General features: G+C 39.8%; 2 protein-coding genes across 4 annotated transcripts in view; one reads left to right on the top strand and one right to left on the bottom strand.

Moving 5' to 3' along the window:
• The window catches only part of palmdb (palmdelphin b), a 31,774-nt gene extending 30,932 nt beyond the window's left edge, over window positions 1-842 (top strand). The window contains exon 4 of the mRNA XM_035998083.1: window positions 126-842. Coding sequence (XP_035853976.1) covers window positions 126-209 — 84 coding nt within the window. The 3' untranslated portion in view covers window positions 210-842. The remainder of the gene's footprint in view (window positions 1-125) is intronic.
• A 5,831-nt stretch (window positions 843-6,673) lies between these two features.
• The window catches only part of frrs1b (ferric-chelate reductase 1b), a 29,496-nt gene continuing 14,661 nt past the window's right edge, over window positions 6,674-21,508 (bottom strand). For all 3 annotated transcript variants that reach the window (XM_031300171.2, XM_035998084.1, XM_031300172.2), the window contains exons 11-16: window positions 19,320-19,406; window positions 13,141-13,238; window positions 12,917-12,975; window positions 11,733-11,876; window positions 6,946-7,013; window positions 6,674-6,858 (exon numbers count right to left, since the gene is read on the bottom strand). In XM_031300171.2, coding sequence (XP_031156031.1) covers window positions 6,766-6,858; window positions 6,946-7,013; window positions 11,733-11,876; window positions 12,917-12,975; window positions 13,141-13,238; window positions 19,320-19,406 — 549 coding nt within the window. In that variant the 3' untranslated portion in view covers window positions 6,674-6,765. The remainder of the gene's footprint in view (window positions 6,859-6,945; window positions 7,014-11,732; window positions 11,877-12,916; window positions 12,976-13,140; window positions 13,239-19,319; window positions 19,407-21,508) is intronic.

The following is a 21,508-nucleotide window of genomic DNA, read 5'->3' as shown; positions in this document are numbered from 1 at the left end:
TGTATGCAATGTTTATGTGTTTTACTTATCCCACCTTTAGTCTAATGACCTGAGAGAGGAGGTGGAAGTGAAGGAGGTGGAGGAAGTGCTTTGAAAGCAGGTAAACAATCAGCTGTTTTTCTCAGTTTCCAGATGTCTACACAGGAGGAAGACGCAAGAGTTCCATGGCTCTGCGCTGGGAGGCGGGCGAGTTTACAAAAACCGAGTAAAGAGGACCCGGTCAACAGTTTGCCATATAAGGGCATTGATTGTCAATGTTATACTCATTCAAGTTAAATGCAGTGTTGCAAGTGTTTTGTTTCATCTTGTGACATAACCTAAACTATCTGCTTCTGTAATGCTTTGGACAAAACTAGCAAGGCAATGAGAATGTTTATGGCCACATTACTTTGGACTAGGTGCATAGAGTTGTATACTGTGCCATGGACATAGATAACCATGGACAAATCAATTCCAGTTGGCCAGAGGGTGTGCATTATTTTCAGATACCCACACGGCTCTGATGTGGCCTCATCACTTTTGAATCAACACTCATAGCTGGAAGGCTGCTGCATGATTTCAGCTCTTACTAGGCTTCAGCTTCTATTACTTGTTGGAGTAGTAAAATAACGTTTATTACAATATTGATAAGGACAGTGCCAACACATTTAAATTTCCATTTAAAACATTTTAAAACAATTATTAAAAACAATACAAATATTTTTAACCGTGGTGATGGTATACATGAGAGGCAAATCCAGGTTATCAGCTTATGTGTCATGCAATCATTTTCAATAACTGCATGCCTCCTTGTGGATTATCACTTGCCTATTGAAGAACTGCTTAAAAGGTCTAATCCAGAAGCACAGAATCTCAAAAAACTGCCGGTGGAAAAAAACATATTTTTAAATATTTGACCTTATTTATGAGGATAGTAGGATACGACTATACAGTACTCACATGCCATATGTAGCCTACATTAAGAGTTAGTGGTCGCTTATGAGGCTTCAGCAGTATGAGTTAGACAAATCAAGTGGCCATCGAGTGTAGGTTTATTGCTAATATAATACTGCCTGTGGTGTTTTATATTGGTCTTGTGTTGAAGTATGTTTTTCCTTGTATTTGAATTGTGTTTTCTGTAGCGCTGCTCTTGAAGGTTGGACTAAGGGCTTAATTTCAGTTATTGTTAGGGTATGGTTTGATGCCACAAAGATGACTTGTTGACGTGAGGGTAGTGATCTGAGGCCTATACTACAAATCAAGATCAACATGCCCTGGATTTCTTTCAGTTACCCGGCTTCACTTACACTTTCCATAAACTGTCGTTGCTATAGCCTATTTTTTCAGTTGCAACCCTTGCAGTGGTAAGCGATCGTGAGAGCAAATAAAAAATATAAAAACATAATTCAAACCGATGTGCAACACACGGCTCAACAAGCTGACAAATAGCCTATAGATAATTCCCTCCGCTGAAAATCTATATCTTTCATAAAAATACCCATCAGGGAATGTTAATGGGGTTGTTGGTCTCTAAGTGTTTTAACTTTTCTGAGTGCACCGCAATGAGCTCCACCTGATCTTCTAAGAACGGTGACGCCATTATCAATCCAGTATTGATTGGTCAGTAGGCGGTGCTCTCTAATCTCCAACATAACCCGACCAGGTTAGGTGTTCAGCATAAGTTACCACAGATCTAGCTCGGTAACAACTGATCCACTGTCGTGATACAGAAAACCCTGGATTGAACCTGAAGTTACCTCGTTAACGCCAAATCTTGCTTCGTAGTATAGGCCTCTGGAGCCATCTAGTGGGATCAGAAATAAAGAAAATGGTTCACGAAGGTTTATGAGGCTACATGTGGCCATCACTTAATAAGAGCTAAGGTTGTATTGAGGTGCATTAATTGACTTTTTCTTTTGGTCACTTGGGGGCAGCAGAAACAAACCGTGAACAAAACATTACCACCTTTATCAGTAAACAGTTACCTATTTACACATTTAGCAGAAACAGCGCAGCAAAAATAGGCTAATGAAAACAGCTGCCTTCTGCTGCTGGAAACAAGGTTAATGAGAGAGCAGAAACTGGGTATCAAAGGAACGGGCCGTAAAAGTTAAAACAATGAGCCAAAAGATGCTACAATTTTCTGGGGGAGATCTACAGAGTTGGTGATAATTCTCCGTGGATTTACCACTACGAGCAATACCTTTCACATTACTCAGTCATTGGACCCATTGTGTAGCACTGAGGTTAGTGGAACCACAAATTGATGGGTAAAGACTTTGACACCAACAGCAAATCTGCCTGTATCTACAGACGTATCAGAAGTATTTCTCTGCTGCGGCACAGCGAAGAAACAGACCAGAGGACACAAATCTCATTCCAGCTTTAGCTGAACATTAGAATCCATTTTTACACAGAAGGACTGTGACTTTTGAATCCCATCCTTTTCAGTGTAGTTGCTCAGGTTGTTATCATGAACCATTTGTACATATAGCAATGAAAAGTAAAGCACTGTAATTTGTATGTATTCCACGCATTTATTACTATAAGCACCACAATGACTGCCGCTGTATAAGAGCGCCGAGATCCGCATAGGGAGTAGGTCAGGGTGGACAGGTGGGTCCTAAAATACAGGGCTTTCAAGCAGGGGAGTAGAGTTTATGTCCCGGAAGAAGTTAAGGGGAAAACATAAGACCTTCACCCAGGAAACGGATGTTTGTGTCCTAGGAGTACTACTTAAAGGTGCAGTAGGTAAGCCTTATAAAACTAACTTTCTGTCATATTTGCTGAAACTGACCCTATGTTCGAGTAGAACTACATGAAGCAGGTCATTTAAAAAAAAAGAAAAGAAAGCCGGCTCCTCTGGCACCACCTACAGCCTGTAGTGCGATTTGCAAAAACCCACCGCTTCCTGTTCAGATTCACCAATCAGGGCCAGGGTGGGTGTCTAACTGCGTGTCAATCACTGTTCATGCACACGCATTCATTCTCCCTTGTGGGGGGAGGGGCTTAGGAGCCCGTTTTGGGCTTTAGCGGAAAGAGGGGAGGGACTGAGAAGTTGTCGATGTTCAAATTTTTTGGCTAAGTCCTGGATCTTCACAATCCTATACAGCACCTTTAAGTGGACCGGTGTTTTAACACAAACCACAATCTTTTTTCTAATCTTAACTGGATGTTTTGGTGCCTAAACTTAACTGTTGTCGCAGCATGACACCTTTTGTCGGCTAAACTTACCTGCAACGGCCGCTAAACTTAACTGTCATGCCGTCATTTCGTAGGATATCATATGAATTGTTTTGCATAAGTTATAATACAATATCATACAAACCTGTTAATTAGAATGCGTTGAGTCACACTATGAAGAGATTGCTTCCAAGGCCAGTATGCATAAGAGGAATGATTACAGTGATGAATAAGTCTCTCAACATACATATGACATGTGACTATTGTATTAAGACAGGCTTGATAACATGTGAACCTTTCCTTTATATGAAAGATGATAACTTGCTGACAGTAAACTGAAAGTTGTGTTTTTGCTAAGATGCCTGAATGTTAGACAAATGTGTCGTTGAGTCCACTCTTTGCTAAACTTTTCTTGACATTATAAATGTAAACCAGATTTGAAAACATATTTTGATGTTATTGTATGTCTTGATAAAGCAAACGCTACATTGCTCAGTGTATATGAATTGTATTTTCGTACAATGCTTTTTTTTTTTTTGCTGCAAAGTAATATGTCAAGGTGAGCTGGACGGACATAGCTCAGCACAATATACAAAATAAGAGAAGATTTTAGTAAAAATAAATATAAATGTATAAATGAATGTAAAAATAAATGCATTTCTTTTTTTTCAGTTTTCTCACTCCCTGGGTGATACTTCAGGACACAGAACCATTTGAGTTTAGCCTGAACTAGCGCCACATTATTCTGTATGACCTGCAGTAGGACAATCCAATGACTACAGGGATTAGTGAACAGTGCTGTCACAGTGCTAAAAAATAGAGGACCAATGACACTTTGTGAAAAGTGGACGTCCATTGTCTGAAATCTCCGTGCTTTGGAAATTCCAAATAAAATAGGTTTCCACAAATGAAAGTATTTTATTCTTTATACAATAGAGCTATAAATGAATGGTCGCTTATATACAGCAGAGTGAAGCTACAGTATACTTACATAAACTTCTGGTTAACGTTCAATCAAATTCTGATTTTATTTTCCAATATTCAAGCCGTAACAGGGCAATCATAGGCAGTATTCATTTTCTTAGCACTTTTCTTTGTGGCTCACTTTATAGTGAATTTCATGACCACATATAGTATATTTTCAAAAGATTAGATATCGTTATCATTATTTACAAAGCCTTGTTATTACTAGCTTCTCTGAAAAGCATCTTCTAAGAGCGTGTTACGTTCTTGACTCAACTGACCTAAAACAGCATTGTTTCTGTTTGTTTGTATGCTTCTTTATTAAATTATAGCTTACAAATCTCAAGGTTGCTTGCTGATGTTTAAACATTCTGTGAAAAAAATCCCTGACATTGCTTTTTGGGGGCTTATTCAGGCTCTTTATGCAGGGACTTTTTACTTTGTATTCCTTGTGCAAGTATTAAAGAAATGAGTGCAACAATAAAAAATGTATATGAAGAACCCTGGCTAGCTTTATTTGTTGGAGTACATGAGCATGGTGTGTCTATGAAGAGATTATTTGCGTGCAAAGATAACATTTAAGCCTGAGGGTGGCACAGGAGGAAAGTTGCTGAATTGGCTCATCCTCTGGGGACAAGGGCGTACACTGGTAGAGTCCTCCACCATAAAATATTGAGCATCAAACACCTAATTACCTGCATTGAATTCTGAATTTCTGTTAGAATAATTACATTATCAAAGGATAGACAGAACCACCAAAGTTCATTTTTACTTGCGAACATAACAAGGAGCCAGTTACAGTACTCACAGTATGAGTACAGAAGTGACTAACGTAAGCCTCAAACAGTAGCTTATTTATATGTGAAATACAATTATAATACAGAGTTGATGTCGTCAGTTGTTATCTCGTCAGAGTCGATGACGTCACAATTATCTGGTCAGGGAGTGCATATTCTTTCCTTAGCATCACACCATCCAACAATTTATGGTGCAAATGTCTTTGTAAAGTAAATTATTATTCAGTATATCTCAGTATTTAAAACATCCCCCGTGTTTCAGATTAATATTCTAAGTGTCTGACAACATTACAGAAAGAACCCCTACAGAGATAGACCATTGAAACCTCTTTGAGACCTTTCTGTTTAACCAGAAACAGCTCTGAAGTTGCTAGCGCTAAACCCACCAGACTCCATCTAAAAAAGCAATACTTTTAGTATGTATAGAGCCAACATATTTTCACATGTAAATCGGTAAACTATGTGTTTATTTCAACCAAAACTAGAGTTGTGATGGTTGGAAAAGTGGAAAGATGACCCAAAACGGCTTTTCATATTTTTTTATTTTGTTTCTGTCGACTATGAATGAAGTGTATTTTACGATGCTAAAATTGCTGTTTATTTACATGGACTCTGGTGGGTTCCTACCCTGTTGGACATCTTTTCAAAGAGTAAAACGAAGTGAAACTGTGCCAGAGCTCAGAGTTATTATTGATAGGAATGATGGACAAAACTACAAAAATGAGACCCAAGTTTCATTGAAACCAGAATAATCATTTAACCCTTGTGTTGTCTTCCATTGGACTTTGCAAACGCTTTTGTCCCTTTTTTCTAGGCACTTTTTTTGCCGTTTTACACTTCTTTTCACTACCTACTATGTATAAACACCACTAATACCAACTCATTACTAGTTTTCCACTTTTTGGATTTCATGGTCAATAAACCTCATTTATTAAGGACATTATACCTAATCCTTGAGTTAAAAAAGCTGAAATTATGATTATTTAGACTAATATCAAAGGAAGGACAATCACAGAAGGGTCAACGTTCAGTCAGGATACTGTTTCAAAACATTTCAATTTCTTTTTCAATTGCTAAAAAATTTTAGCCTGGGAAAACCCTAACCAACTTCCGGCAAATTTGAGATTTGCTCTGCAAGTCAGTCTGGCCAAGAGCCCATTCAAGCCCATTTCCAATTTTCACCAATCGCAACCGTTGATGCTGGCTTTACACGATGACGATAGTGCAGCGACGGCAAGCAGCTTTTTGTTTACATCCAACATGACGGCCACCGAAGCGCAGCAACCCGTTGATGCCACTGTAGCTGCTACGTCACCCAAATCGTTGGTCTGATTGGTTGAAGGACTATCCAATTGCGGCCAAAGGCATTTGAGCAGCGTCCGTTGGTAAAGCCCCTTTGGAAATGAACCCACTCTCAGTTACAACTGAGAAGGGTCTGGTGTCAACCAGGCTAAAGAAATTTAACAAAACACCCCAAATTCAATAAAAGGAGATATCCGATCTTCTGTTGTACTTGTGAAGCGCGATGTGTGGAATCATGCGTCCGTGTTATTTTTGGGTAATCAAAATGAGGTCGTTAAAAAGAAACCCATATTTCTGAAATAGACATTTAGAAAATGGGTCAAATTTGACCTGAAGACAACACAAGGGTTACCTGGGAAATATAGGAATATAGGTTAACTAGGTTAAGAACAGATTTGACTATTGGTACACATTAAACATTATAGTAGGATAACACCAGAGATAAAAAAGTAATTACTTATATTAGCAGTGAAAGAAAAGTGTCCTTGAATAACAGAAATGTATACTGTAGATACATTTTACAAGACATTATCGTAGATAATTATACATTTGCAATAGCATTTATAAATGCAGCCAGGAACCCTGTGTTTCCCATTACAAACACCACTAGCACCATTTTCTTGACTTTAGATACCTGAAAGAAGAATCAATAAAGAGAAATATGTAAGAGAAGCAAACAATGAATAAAGCAAGCACAAATAGAAAGTGAGGTGTGTCTTACCTCTCTATGCTGCTGCCTCGCCAACTGAGCAAACAAAAGGCTCTCTTTGTCCTCACCGTTGCCGTTTCCTGTGGATACATACAGAATGCAATATTTAGTCCGATATGTTTGATAGAGAATATAAACATGCCAAACTGCACAAAATAATTCATACAATCCACAAGAAGAGCATGCTCAGACTCGCTGACAGCATCTCTTCGGACTCCATGCATGTTTTGAATTATGAATACCAACTTTTGTACTTCCAACAGGCGATTAAGAGTCCCTTTGTTTAGATACTACAGGCTCAAGAACTCTTTGATACATCAGTCTATCTTGTTGCTAAACCAAAATCAGTGTGCTGCCAATAAAGAAGTAGATCCGAGAATATCATCATGAAACATGTCTCTTTGCCATGGCTGTTGATGTGTCTTCTTCACATTTGTACTATATGTGTAACTGTTGTCTAGCTCTGTGTGTATTTTTCTTTTTATTTCTTCTTTTTGAGCAGAGTTGCTCGGGGAACGCAAAATGAATGTCAGTGTATAAACTGAAAGTATCGTATAGTTTATGGTTTTAGTTTGAATAAATCTTTTTTCAGGAATATTGCAGTGCAGAACACCTGTGCATTAGTACACCATGGTGAAAAAACAGTGTTCCCACTGCTGTACCTTTAAATGAGGGTAGAGTTCATATAAGGACAATCATTAAAATACTAGCAGAGAGAGATGGCATTTCCAAACTATTTAGCTGTCACATACTCACACACACCCACATCCACATAAATACACCCACCACTGACACACACACACACACACACACACACACACATAAATACACCCACCACTGACACACACACACACACACACACACACACACCCACACACACCATAATCATTTTTGTTTTTTGTCATAATGCGTTGGAACAGAACAATTGATTTTCTCAGTGCAGACAGCACTCTTTGCTAATTGAAACAAACACGTAATATCAGCTGTTTGCTCCAGGCATTTAGAACTAATCCACAGCCAACATAAGAGAAAATTAAAAACATATATTGAAGAGTGCACTGGTGGCATGGGTGTATTGGACGAACACAGTGAGGCATCACACTGCTGCACTAGCGGGTACTGGCTGATCAGGGTGCCTGCACAGAGGGGAATCTGCATACCGTGCATCATCACTTCACTTCAATGCAGGGGCAATTTTAGCCCTTTTTTAGGGGTGCTGAAGCATCCCTAAACTTGATCCCAGCACTCCTAAAAAAAATTATAAAAAATGTCTGTGTTAATCTATTGTGAGCTAAGGAGTTCTGCTCTAGCAATATTACATTACATGTCATTTAGCTGACGCTTTTATCCAAAGCGACTTACAATTGCTATATACGTCAGAGGCCACACGCCTCTGGAGCAACTAGGGGTTAAGTGTCTTGTTCAGGGACATATTGGTTGATGTATCGCAGTGGGAATTGAACCCAAATCTCCCACACCAAAGGCATGTGTCCTATCCAGTGCGCCATCACCACCCATGGCATATATCGGCGAATATCACGGCATCGTGAAACTAAACCCAGAATCTAGATGCCTAGATCATTCAGAAAAACATTTAGAGCCATTTTCAGAAAATAGTGCTTGTCAGCCATTAGTCAAAATCACTAATTTTCAAAAGTTATTGATACTGCTTTTCCATAGATAAATATCTGATTTCATATGTAATACCCCCCTCACCTATGAAGGTAAATATGGTGCAAAAAGGGAGAGCTTGTAGAATACAATGTGAGAACTTGCAGAACAAAAAATCTGAACTTGTATGTTAAAATTTGCACTTGTAAAAATGTAATTTGCACTTGTAAAAATAAAATTTGCACTTGTAAAAAATATTCACGCACATGTGATCTGAATTTGAAGTCATACAAAGAAAAAAAACATGAGAGCTTGTAAAAAAAATCTGAACTTGTAAGTTGAAATTTGCACTTGTAGAAAATGTTCACACACCTGTATTCTGAATGTGAAGTTACAGAAAAAATATTCACAAATGTGTAGATTGATATTTACATGAACACAATGACAGCTGCAAACTTATAATGCAACATTTACTCGTATACTTTTTTTTTTACTCTGGTTCATTTTCCATCACAACCACAACTCAGTGATTACAACCTCTCGAATCTGTCACTGCAACTTCACATATGTGCTCTCTCGCATCACAAAGTGGCGAATCTGCGCACCTCGACTTTCACAACACTCTTGGCGATACATTTGGTGCAAAACTAATTTGTACCTGTGGACTTAGGCTGTGGAGCTCTGAGCTAACAGAACGGGAAAAGCCTTCTTATATACAGTCTATGGGAAAAGCAGGGTTTCTATCGCTAGATGAGGGACAACTCTGTCCGGCTTATTTATGTAGCATGGAAACTTGGTGGAATAGCATGCTAGCGTTAGCTAACTAGCAGCCAGCCCGCTTCTAAATAAATACCTTTTAATTGTCTAAACATTTTTAACAGTCAAACTAAAACACTGGCGGTGAGCTCCACGGCCTGCAGCCGCAGACGGACCGTCATCAGTGGGTAACAGGTGCCAAGTTTCGCATCCCTGCCGAGAATTGCATCCACTAGGGAAAATGATTTTATAAAGCAAAGTACTGTTTAAAAACTAGGCAACAGTAAATCTCTTTGTCATGTTCATCAATAATGATTAGGATTTTAGAAGGTTTAGAGACATCAATGTTTTATCAGACTCTGTAGTAGCATTTCCTTGCTACCTAGATGCAATTTTCGGCAGCAATGAATTCTGCAGAAATTATTGTTTCTGCCCAAGCGGGTGCAATTCTTAGCAGGGATGCACAACATCAGCAAAGCAAGCTCTGGTCATGGCCGGGGGATGGGCCGCTGCTACCGGATGTGGGGCTCTCCGTGTCCTGCTGGAGCTCCGACTGCAGGTCGAGGTCGGCAGCGAAGCTTTCTGGCAAAAGCAGTGTTGCTACGCTGGTCGATCCCCACTGATGACGGTCCGTCTGCGGCAGTGGTGTAGTGGTCCCTGGAGAAGTGGGTATACTCTCAGTTTTCACCTTTTAAAGTAGTCCAGAAAAAAGCCCTGTTTTAGAAACAGTGACATGTAAGACTATGATTTAGTTTACCCAAAAATCTGTCATTTCTACTTGCTCACTATTATAAAATGATTGATTAGGAGCAGTTTGTAGTTACTACTGGTCACACAAGCAGCCTGGATGAATGTAAAATGTATTTATCATGAGGCAAACATGGTGTTATCTCTTCTCCTCTAAATGTGCAGTCATATTGCCACTGGCAATTTGCCAGTAGTTTAAAATAATGATTCATTTGGAAACCACCTTAAAACTTACCTCAAAATTATGTCTTCCATCAACTGGGGTGGCACACCGCCGCTTGTGTTTTTTCTTCAGCTGTTGTTTGGTCTGCTGCCGTTATCGTAGTCAAGTGGCACCGGCACCTGAGGTTTGTTTTTGTTTTTTTTCCACTGGCACCTGCGGTATTAGCGATATTTTCCTCGGCATGACCCGCCCTACTCTGCCTCTGATTGGCTCATCAGTCCTCATGCCTAAAGTTAACCAATCTAATCAATGAAAGCAGCGAGTACCAGCCAATTAGAGGCAGAGGAGGGTGGGTCATGGCTTCACTATCCTTGAGGAAAAAATGGGCAATCTGGCTCACAGATATTACTGAATGGTGCGCATCAGGGGGGATTTAGAAGTGGGTATACGCAATGCTGACTGAAAAATAAGTAGGTATACGCCGTATACCAGCGTATACCCTGGACTACACCACTGGTCTGCGGCTGCAGGCCATGGAGCTCACCGCCAGTGTTTTAGTTTGACTGTTAAAAAGTGTTTAGATAATTAAAAGGTATTTATTTAGAAGCGGGCTGGCTGCTAGTTAGCTAGCTAACGCTAGCATGCTATTCCACCAAGTTTCCATGCTACATAAATAAGCCAGACAGAGTTGTCCCTCATCTGGCGATAGAAACCCTGCTTTTCCCATAGACTGTATATAAGAAGGCTTTTCCCGTTCTGTTAGCTCAGAGCTCCACAGCCTAAGTCCACAGGTACAAATTAGTTTTGCACCAAATGTATCGCCAAGAGTGTTGTGAAAGTCGAGATGCGCAGATTCGCCACTTTGTGATCCGAGAGAGCACATATGTGAAGTTGCAGTGACAGATTCGAGAGGTTGTAATCACTGAGTTGTGGTTGTGATGGAAAATGAACCAGAGTAAAAAAAAAAGTATACGAGTAAATGTTGCATTATAAGTTTGCAGCTGTCATTGTGTTCATGTAAATATCAATCTACACATTTGTGAATATTTTTTCTGTAACTTCACATTCAGAATACAGGTGTGTGAACATTTTCTACAAGTGCAAATTTTAACATACAAGTTCAGATTTTTTGTTCTGCAAGTTCTCACATTGTATTCTACAAGCTCTCCCTTTTTGCACCATATTTACCTTCATACTCACCCCCCTTTGTAGTAATGGCCCTGTGGCTCAGCATTAAAGGAAGTTCTCTCAGAATTGTTGGTGTCTTTCTAGTTACATAATTCAGTGTTTCCCCTATCATGATGCTCCAAAATGATGTTAAAATGCACAGTTAGCACAGTAGAATATTTTTTTTTTTTAAAAACATTACGTTAAAAGGGTTCCAGGCACCCCATCTTTCACATTGAGTTCTACTTAGATGAAACTTTGTCAAAAGAAATTATATTTGTAGTCCAACAATCAGCCATTTCGTTTGAACTTCATTTTTAAGTCTGACATCATGCATCACTGTTGGCTGTACTACCTCTACTCCGGAGTCTGTAGGAATGGTTTTGGAGCAGCAAGTTTGCCAGCACGATCCACAGCAGCCATCCAGTCAACACTGCAGAAGACCAGGGGCTGGGTAATGGCAGCGTCTGCTGGGCAACACCCAGGAACACACACCCCACTGGGAGGGAAAGAGGACCAGTCAGTGTTTGCATCAGGGGACACACTACATTGTGATGCACTGTTTGACATTGCTTCATGCTACGATTGAAAAATTAAGAAATCGATTTTTTTTCTTCAAAACACGAAAGATCACATACATTTATCATGGCATAAAAACAGTGTATACAAATATGGTGTCTGGTGATATTCTTTATTCAACTGTATAACAATCTGTATCCAAAACCTGATATATAGGAAAATATGCAATAATGTTGTTGAATATTGCGATAACGATATTACTTGCGATAAAGTGAACTCAGTTCTGTCTTTCTGCTGCTTTCAGTATTCTGCTAAACAAAAGCAGGAAGGAAAAGGAAATCATTTCCAACATTCTTTTATTGAACATAAAAGGCACTATTAAAAATAGAATGACAGTTACATTTTAAAGTGTTTAAAGCTAAAGCTTTAAAGTTTTCTACTCATATTTTCTTTCAACTAACACAAAACAATGTTTTTCGCGATATGTCGCAGCCTTTCGCGATGTTTATTGTGCCAGTTGATATCCCGATAATGATAAAAAAAGACTGTGCAGCCCTACTTAAAACACATCAACTGTCACACTGTGGCCCTGGGTAACATTAACATGAACGTACCATCCCACAGAGACCGTCCTGTGGCCACAAATACTTACTAGAGCACCAAACAAATTGACTATTTCCTTCTGTTTGAGCACGGTTTGTTACAAACCTACAGTGATCAGCTGTTTTAGGAAATTACAGAGCCATCAGAGTAGATTTAATTGCTAACATGTTTTGCTAAATATTGTTTTTCTAGGATTTCCATGAACTGCTATAAAACGTGGACATACTGTAGGGTGCCATCCCAACCAAATCAGTGGAACATGTTCACTACGATATCCGCTACAAATGTCACCATCAGGTCTGACTCACATCCAGTTGTGCACGATTCATTCAAAATGCTTTTGCCACTTTTTGAGCAGCAGCAGTAATCGCACGCTGTTTCTCCAGAAAAAATATACTCTCTAATTACTCTTCTTACCAGCGAGTATCTGGCCAGCAGTGCCTGTTACCAAGTGCACCCAGTTGAAGATCCTCCTCCTGCAGATGCAAAGAGATAGGACCTGCTATGATTTCAACTAATGTGGATACATTTAAAAAATCCTAATGCTGCTTCTCACAGGACTAAATAAGGACAAAAATCCACTGATTTGAGACAGCGATAAGCAAATCACGGAGTAACTAAAATTTGGTTTCAGGTCTTACCTGGGGGACTCCGGGGCTGGCCTGAGAAATCCCACAATTAGCTGGATGACAGACAGAGCCATGACGGTGCAACCGATGTAAGGATGAGAGCCTGCATGCTACGAGGACAGAAAAGACGAGAGCAAACACAGAGGGATAGGAGCTGCAGTGATATACAGTACTGTGTCTTTAGATATAAGCAAGAAAATACCCAAAAACAGTTGTACTACTTGTACTATTGATGCGCATTTAAAGTCATATTTTAAAGTTAAAGTGTGAGCTCCAGGGACAGCAGGACAGTGTGATGACGTTTTTTTTTTTTTTTTTGCAAAGAATAGGTTTACAGCATTTCTTCTCTAACTCAACGTTTTTTTAGGCCAGGGACCCCCTACTGCATATATGGTATACAATTGAGTCGATATGAAACTGGGCCAAATGGATGAAAATAAATTATTATAATTATTATTTATACATCGTGTTTTAACGTTAAACATACATTTGGAAGGCACAGTGAATCCTTAAGCTTAACTGTGTGGCTATCATAGTAGCTACCTTACCTTTAGTAAGCTTATCTTTGGATTCATATTAATGTATATTTTCAGACATATTTAATTTTTTGAACAAAGAAACGGTTTTTTTTAACATAGTTTGGTGGCCCCCTGAAGTGACTCTGAGAACCACCTAGGGGTCACCGACCCCCTGTTGAAGATCTCTGGTTTAGACATTATGGCTGATAATCAAAATCCTTATGGAGAAAATCAATGGGATTTTTACTTCCGGAACCACACTGTTGAGCTCCATTGGTGACTGTGAGCCGGCTACAGGCTGCTTATGACTAAGAAGTCCAGCAGAAAAACCTGCAGCCATTCTGTTGGTTGTCCTGAAAGCTCAGCCTCTGTGGTGAGTCAGGATGAGCAAATGTTCGGTCGGATTCAACACGTGTCAGTCACACACACACACACACACAGACACACACAGACACACACAGACACACACACAAAATAGAGTAGTTTGAGCCTACTTTTTTATAGTGAGAGATATATGGTGTCAAAGGCTGAGAAGAGGACAGAACAGTTAACCGAGTAAGCAGCAAGAAGGAGGTCATTAGTTATTCTAAGTCATCGGATTCTGACCTGTGAAAAGCTCTTAAACCAGTCTTGAATTTTTCAAAAATGCCGTTTTGGACAACAGTTGATTATAACTGACCTTTTCAAGGATTTTAGAAAAAAATAGGAGTTTCAATTCAATTCCATTTTATTTATAGTGTCTAATCACGACAGGAGTTACCTCAGGACACTTTACAGATAGAGTAGGTCTAGACCACACTATCATTTACAAAGACCCAACAATTTCCCACAAGCAAGCATTTGGTGCAACAGTGGCAAGGAAAAACTTCCCTTAAACAGGCAGAAACCTCAGACAGAAGCAGGCTCTAGGTGGGCAGCCATCTGCTGCTGCAGGTTGAGACTAATACAGATATACAAAAATTTTGGAGATTGGTCTGTAATTATGATAACTGATAACTGAAAGAATGCTGGGGCCAATGGTGCCAATAACTTAATAAGAGTTTAGTTAGAACAATGTCAAGAGAACACGTGGACGTTTTCATAAAAGAGATAATGTGATGTTCTGATGAAGTGATGTCATTAAAGGAATTTAGAAGTGCAATGTTTTCAGAGAAAACTATTTACAGTTTTTAGCTATGATGTCAAGTACTTTGTCTCTAAAGAAGTCCTTCCACTTTTAGAGACAGACACTTCTAAAGAGTTTAACATGTTAAAAATGAATCTGGGGTTATGACAGTTTCAGTCAATAAGATTGGTAAAGGACTGAGCACTGTCCAAGAGTTTAACCCTTGTGTTGTTTTCCCTTTCTGTCAATGCTTTAGACGCTTTTTTAAACGTTTTTGTCACTTTTTTCAATGCTTTTTTTAAATTCATGGTCAATAAACCTTGTTTTTTTACTCAAATTTTTGAGTAAAAAAAAAAAAATAGCAGAAATTATTAATTATTTTAGTTACGATCAGAGGATGTTGAGTGGATCACAGACTGTCAAAGTTTAGTCAGGATACAGTTTTGAAAACAAAACAAAAAATTCAAATACTATAAAATTTCATAAAACACAAAATTGAATGGAAATAATCATTATTTTTTTTTAAATGTTCTATGGATTCCATACAACGTACATTCATAATATTTATCTCTGAAATGTAGCGGAGTAGAAGTAGAAAGTGGCATGAAAAGAAAAGACTCAAGTAAAGTACAAGTATCTAAAGTGTGTACTTAATACAGTACTTGAGTAAATGTACTCAGTTACATTCCACCACTGGTTAGGCCATTTACTGATCGTTGGAAACCAAAGGATTCAGAGGAAATTTATAAAATCACGGGTCATGGCTCCAGGGCGACAGCAAATGTTGATGTTGAAATCTCTGAGAAGGACAATATTGTTGTATTTCGGAGCAATTTGGGAGAGGAGATCAGAGAACTCACTGATACAATCAATATTGGCCTTAGGGGGTCTGTACACTAGTAAGCAGAAGACCAGTGAGATGCTATCTTTCACAAAGCTAAACATTCAGAGGATGAAAAAGGGTCTATAGAGATACTGGGGCTTAAGGACATGTTTGTGAATTCCTGCAACCCCACCACCTTGTGCATGTGACATGGGTTGATGAAAGTGAGAGTAGCCTGAAAGAGTGGCTTCAATGTGAGGGGAGAGGTGATCGTCGGTAAGCCTTGACTAAGTGATAAAGATATTTATATTTTGGGACACCATAAAGGCTTGACAGATAAATTGATTTGTTTGACAGTGATCTTACATTTAGCAGACTAAAATAGACCCTTCTGTGTAGATTTGCCTTTAAAACTGGGACTCTTCATGCTAACACACTGGGTGCATTAGGGTGCAATGCCGCCCCACCCATACCCACTAGGGGTGGTACGGTTCATGAAAAAACATCCGGACCGCTCGGTTCGCTTGTCTCGGGTTCGGAGCGTGTGTGCGTCGCACAGTTCGTCAGTACACTGTTAATGTGCACTAACCACTTACTGCCGTAGTGCCCACTTTCGACACCTATGTTAAAACACTTACTGGAAACAACGAGGGGGATGAGCGTGACGAACGCAACACATGGCAGCTGATTGGACGAATGTGTCACGTGGTTCTTGCTGCTCCCGAATTTCAAAACAGACTCTAATGGCGTCTCGTTCTGAATACAATCTCATATTTTACGAAAATAGTTCACGGAAACGTGTTTCTGACAACATTTTAAGCGAGAAATAGGCCATACAGTTGCTGAATCTGTCTGTTTTTTTGATCAACAAAGGTCAGTTTAAAAGATTTTCGTCAGATTTTGAGAGACGCCGAGCCGACCGCTCCTCGGGAGTGTGGAGTGTGGAGTGCTGCAGGTCACGTCACATGCAGAAATGTCAAGTGGGAGAGATAAGGAAGGCTGCCTGGAGTTGGAGGTCTGGTGTGTGGGAACATTTTGGATTTCATGTTATGACAGCGAAAATAAAACAATAGATAGAACTGCCACTGTGTGCATGTATTGTGCAACATGCATTCAATATGCTAATTTTAGCCATATATCATATGCTGAAGTATATTTCTGGAGTGTTAAAGATTAAAAGAAAAAATAACAAGAACCGTACAGAACCGAAAACTGTGACCCTAAAACCGTGATACGAACCGAACCGTGGGTTTTGTGAACCGTACCACCCCTAATACCCACCCACCTACTGTATGTCATGTTGCAACCCTCAATCTGACAAGGTTTTCTAATAAAAAGAAAATGTCTGTTTTGCATTTGTGTTTTAAATGTATGATTATACTGATTACTTCAATTGTGGATTTCGACATTCAATCATCGTACGAATACAAGAAGGGCCTGAGCTGGCTTTACTTCTTAAAGAAGGCTCAGGTCCTTCAATTTACATTATATAACAGGATGCTCCAGATGTTCTATCAGTCTGTTGTTGCAAGCACTGTCTTCTTTGCTGTGGTGTGTCGGGGTGCCAGCATCAAAGCAAGGGATGCCAACAGACTGAACAAACTCATTAAAAAGGCTGAGTCTGTAGTTGGCGCTAAGCTTGACTCCATGGAGGAGCTGGTCAGAGACAGAATGCAGGCAAAATAGCTGGCAATTAAGGATCATGACCCCCACCCCCTCCACAAAACACTGGACAAACTCAAGAGCACCTTCAGCAACAGACTCATTCAACCCGGCTGTTTAAAGGAACGCTACAGGAAATCATTCCTGCCTGCTGCCATCAAACTTTATAACTCATCTGCCCCTGTCAGACCTCACCCGCCATTAGATTAGATGACCACTGTTAGTCTCTAGCAACTCATCTGTGCCTTTTAGACCTATGATCAGGAAACTGGAACTTTAAGCTACCTCTTATCTTTTGCACCCCACACTCCAGAATAATTACCACTTACTTATATACTATTGATATTTATTTACAATTATATCTATATATTTGCCTTATGTCCTCTCTGCACCTAATCTTTTCATCACATCGTAAAGCTTTTTACTGTGCAATGCATTCCCACTGTATTTGTATCCCTCCTCTTAAAGTGCATTTGTGTTGTATTGTATGGTGATTGTATCGTATAGTATTGTACTGTATTAATAATATTGTATGGTTTTGGGTCATGGGTGCCAAAAAAGACACCTTAATTTCTTCACTGGGGATTAATAAAGTCAACTATCTATCTATCTATCTATCTATCACATCTTGATTATTAAGGATGACTCGCGAGGTTAAGGATTAAGCGTGCCGCATAAAGAATTTTGGGAGCTAGCATTGGCTAATAGGCCTACTAATGCATGGTTGGTGATCATGAATATTCAAAAGTGGTTTAATGTCGAAGGAAATACATCCGACAAAAATAGAGAGACGTCCAGCTTGGAATGGAAAGAAAGACAAGTTGTGAGAGGAGGAGGGGAAGAAGTCACGATAGAAGGCCTCGCTTTTGCTAGAACAAAAGATGCGTGACACACACAGGGAGAGGGAGAGAGATATAATGTATATATTCACGGATCGGGGCGGTTGGGTCATACAAATTCCTGCAGTGCCTGGTGTAAATACCCTGTAGGCAGGGTAGGGCACAGCCTTTTGCATGTTCACCTGAACTCTGCCTCTCCAGCTTCTCCCGTAGCTCTGGGTGTAGCCTATGTCCCACACTGACTTGAGTGTGAGGTACACTGGGCTACATCGCGTCTCCCCCGCCTCTGCAGCACTGTTGTCGGCCAGTACGTCAGTATGTAGACTTTGGCGAAGGACAGTATTAATTAGGTGATCGAGACCAGAAAGTCTCATATATGGTTCCAGGGCTTTGATTATGTTGCTGCCTTGATCTGTTACCCAAACTATTCGGGCCGGGCTTGGACACAACGTGCACGGGCTCGGGTAGGGTCGAGCTTGATTTTTTGGGCCCGATCTAAGCTCTACTGCGCACCGCCCCCCCTCCTCCACGCAGTTGCTAGTAGCCAAGGAGGACATGGAGGATTAAAAAAACACGGACTCTTCAGAAGAGGTAATTATCTTCACTCGAGTTTCTGCTGCAAAGTCGCCACAATCTTCTGAACATAGCCATACTGAGAAATACAGAGAGAGTTGTATGGAGCTGATAGTCTTAATTAGCTTTGTAGCAACTCATTTAGCAATGGCTTGAATGTAACGGACATTTATTAACATCAAAAAGTTGCGCACTAAAGCTTTAATTACCATAGGAAATGTGGGACCTAAGGGGAGACCAGTTGAGAACCACTGCTCTAAAGGAAGGGCAGAAGATCACTAAAACATTATGAACATCAAGAAGTTTCCTTATACCAGCAGGTAAAATCTGCTACTGCAATGTGCAGATTCATGTTTTACAACCTGTTTTTTGTACTAGTTTATACTAGTACAAGTCTTTACAGATGGCTGGTATATAAACACACACGCACGCATGCACGCACTCAGTCTGAGATCAACCAACACACCATGACATGATGACACAATGAATTGTTGTGGAGGTGTGCGTGTGGGACTGACGCAGAGACACACAGCAGAAGATTCTGAGATGCCAAGAGCCAGTTAGACAGATGGAGGGACAGGTGGACCATCATGGAGGGGGTACACACACACACACACACACACACACACACACACACACACACACACACACACACACACAGAGCGACTTACCTTGCTCCATCCCATCCTGTATATGAAAGGCAGGGTGAAAGCCACAGCCGTTAGGACCACAGCCAACACCGCCATGGTTCGATGGAGCTACAGCGCGAAGGAGAGAGAGGGAGAGAGAGGTGGACCAATCAAATACTTGATGAAGACTGGATCTCTATTGTTGGCGATAGAGAAAAGCAAACAATTTGTTTTTGAACATTATGTGAATTATTATGTTAATGACAACATTTCAGAGCATATCCCATGTTTGGAAGTATTTTGTGTCGTTGTGACACTCAGCGGTGTGTCTCAGAAAGTATTCAGGTCCTTTACTTAAGTAAAAGTACTAATACCACACTGTAAAAATACTGTTACAAGTAAAAGTCCTGCATTGGACATGTTTCGTAAGTAAAAGTATCTGAGTATCATCAGGAAAATGTACTTAAAGTATTAAAAGTTAAAGTACTCAATGCAAACAAAAAAAAAGAACGAAAGCGTCAAAAATGTGTTAAAAGCGTGAAAAGCTTCAGAAGCATCAAAAAAAAAAAAAAACGTCAAAAACATATTCTGTGTTCAATGGCATATAACTTCAGCTGGACTTGTAGGCCGTTATATTATTGGCTAGTTTCATTTATAATAAAACCTCATATTTTAAAAACTACATGTGTTTTGTGTGCAAAAATCTTAACGTGTAAAGTAACTAAAGCTGTCAGATGAATGTAGTCCACTATTAAGAGAGAAATATTGTACTTTTTACTCCAGTAAAAAGTACAATATTTCTCAAACCACATTTTCACTGCTAACTTGCACCCAGGCAGATTCAACGCGAGTGTGTGTGTGTGTGTGTGTGTGTGTGTGTGTGTGTGTGTGTGTGTGTGTGTGTTTGAGGGACAGAAGGAGACAGAGGGTTTGAGACGGATAGAGGAAGCCACAACCTGAGGGACTCACCACTATAAGATCCCAACATTACACATTGGTTTAGGATTGTACAGTAATTATATTCTACAAAACTGTTAAGTATTATATTGTGTTATGTAATTGTTTTGTAATGTAGTGTGTTGTATAACTATCAGTGCAGTATAGAATCTATGCGACACCTACTGTATGTATTTAATAAGTCATATGTACTATATATGCATTTTCCGTAAACTGCTTTGGCAACATGTTTTCTTTGTTCATGCCAATAAAGCAAATTGAATTGAGAGGAAGAGAAGGTGGAAGGTGCAATGTTTCTGTAGTTTATTAATAACTCACTCTGAACGCTGCTTTGTCACTTTTTCACCCGCCCAAACCTGTGATATTTTCTAGTAAGCTGAAAGCAGGGTTATGTGTGTTAAAATGTGTGTGTAAACAAAGTCACCAAGATAACTGGCTAACAACATTATCTTTGAGACGTCGGCCTCAGGTCTTGGTGATTCTTAGTAGTTGAAATTAAATGAATTTTTGATTATCTTAAAATATGTGACCTGGGGCCAACCACTTCCTCTTGGTGAAATTACAAAAAATACACCCATCATTTCTTATCCTGCTAGTAGCTAGTATAGCCAGAAAAAAAGTACCAAACCACCTTCGGGGACATCAGTGACAACACAAACTAAAAACTCCCTAGCTCCCATAAGGTTATGCCTGGAGGTCTGAAACTTGATTTGACAAGATGTAGAAGGTAAGTGTGGTGTTTTGCATAATGTAGCATAAAGCATGTCCTAGTTATTGTTATTCAAATATGCCTTGTTTTAGGAAAGGACCAAAAGAAAACTGTTTTTGAGCTATGTTTGAACTATGTAGGTTGTGTTTTACCTACATGCTAGAAAAGCACATTTCCAGAACTAGACGATGTTATATAAGCTTTTCCATTTGGGTATAGCAAATAGGCGAAAATCAAACAAATAGAGGTGGATTTGAACAGGTTAAAAGGCTGCACAATACAGCAAATGACGTCTATTCTGTTAAACATTTTCTGGGGGAGGGCCCCCACAACCCCCATTAAGATTGTACAACCCACATTTCCAATGCTTGCCACATGATATGTAGAGCTGGCTCAGGTTTGCCTTGGACCAGCGCTTAGTTGTGCTGTTATAGGTCTAGACTGCTGGGGGACTTCCTTTGACACACTGAGCTCCTCTCTCCTCTCTCTTTCCATCTGTGTGCATTCATGTCCCAGAAATGCTTGTTACTAACTTAGCTCTGGGGAGCTTATTCCCCGGAGTCCT

The sequence above is a fragment of the Sander lucioperca genome, chromosome 23 (assembly GCF_008315115.2).
Source record: "Sander lucioperca isolate FBNREF2018 chromosome 23, SLUC_FBN_1.2, whole genome shotgun sequence".
NCBI lineage: Eukaryota > Metazoa > Chordata > Actinopteri > Perciformes > Percidae > Sander > Sander lucioperca.
Note: the sequence above shows the minus strand (reverse complement) of the source record. Positions and strands in the feature narration are given on the sequence as shown.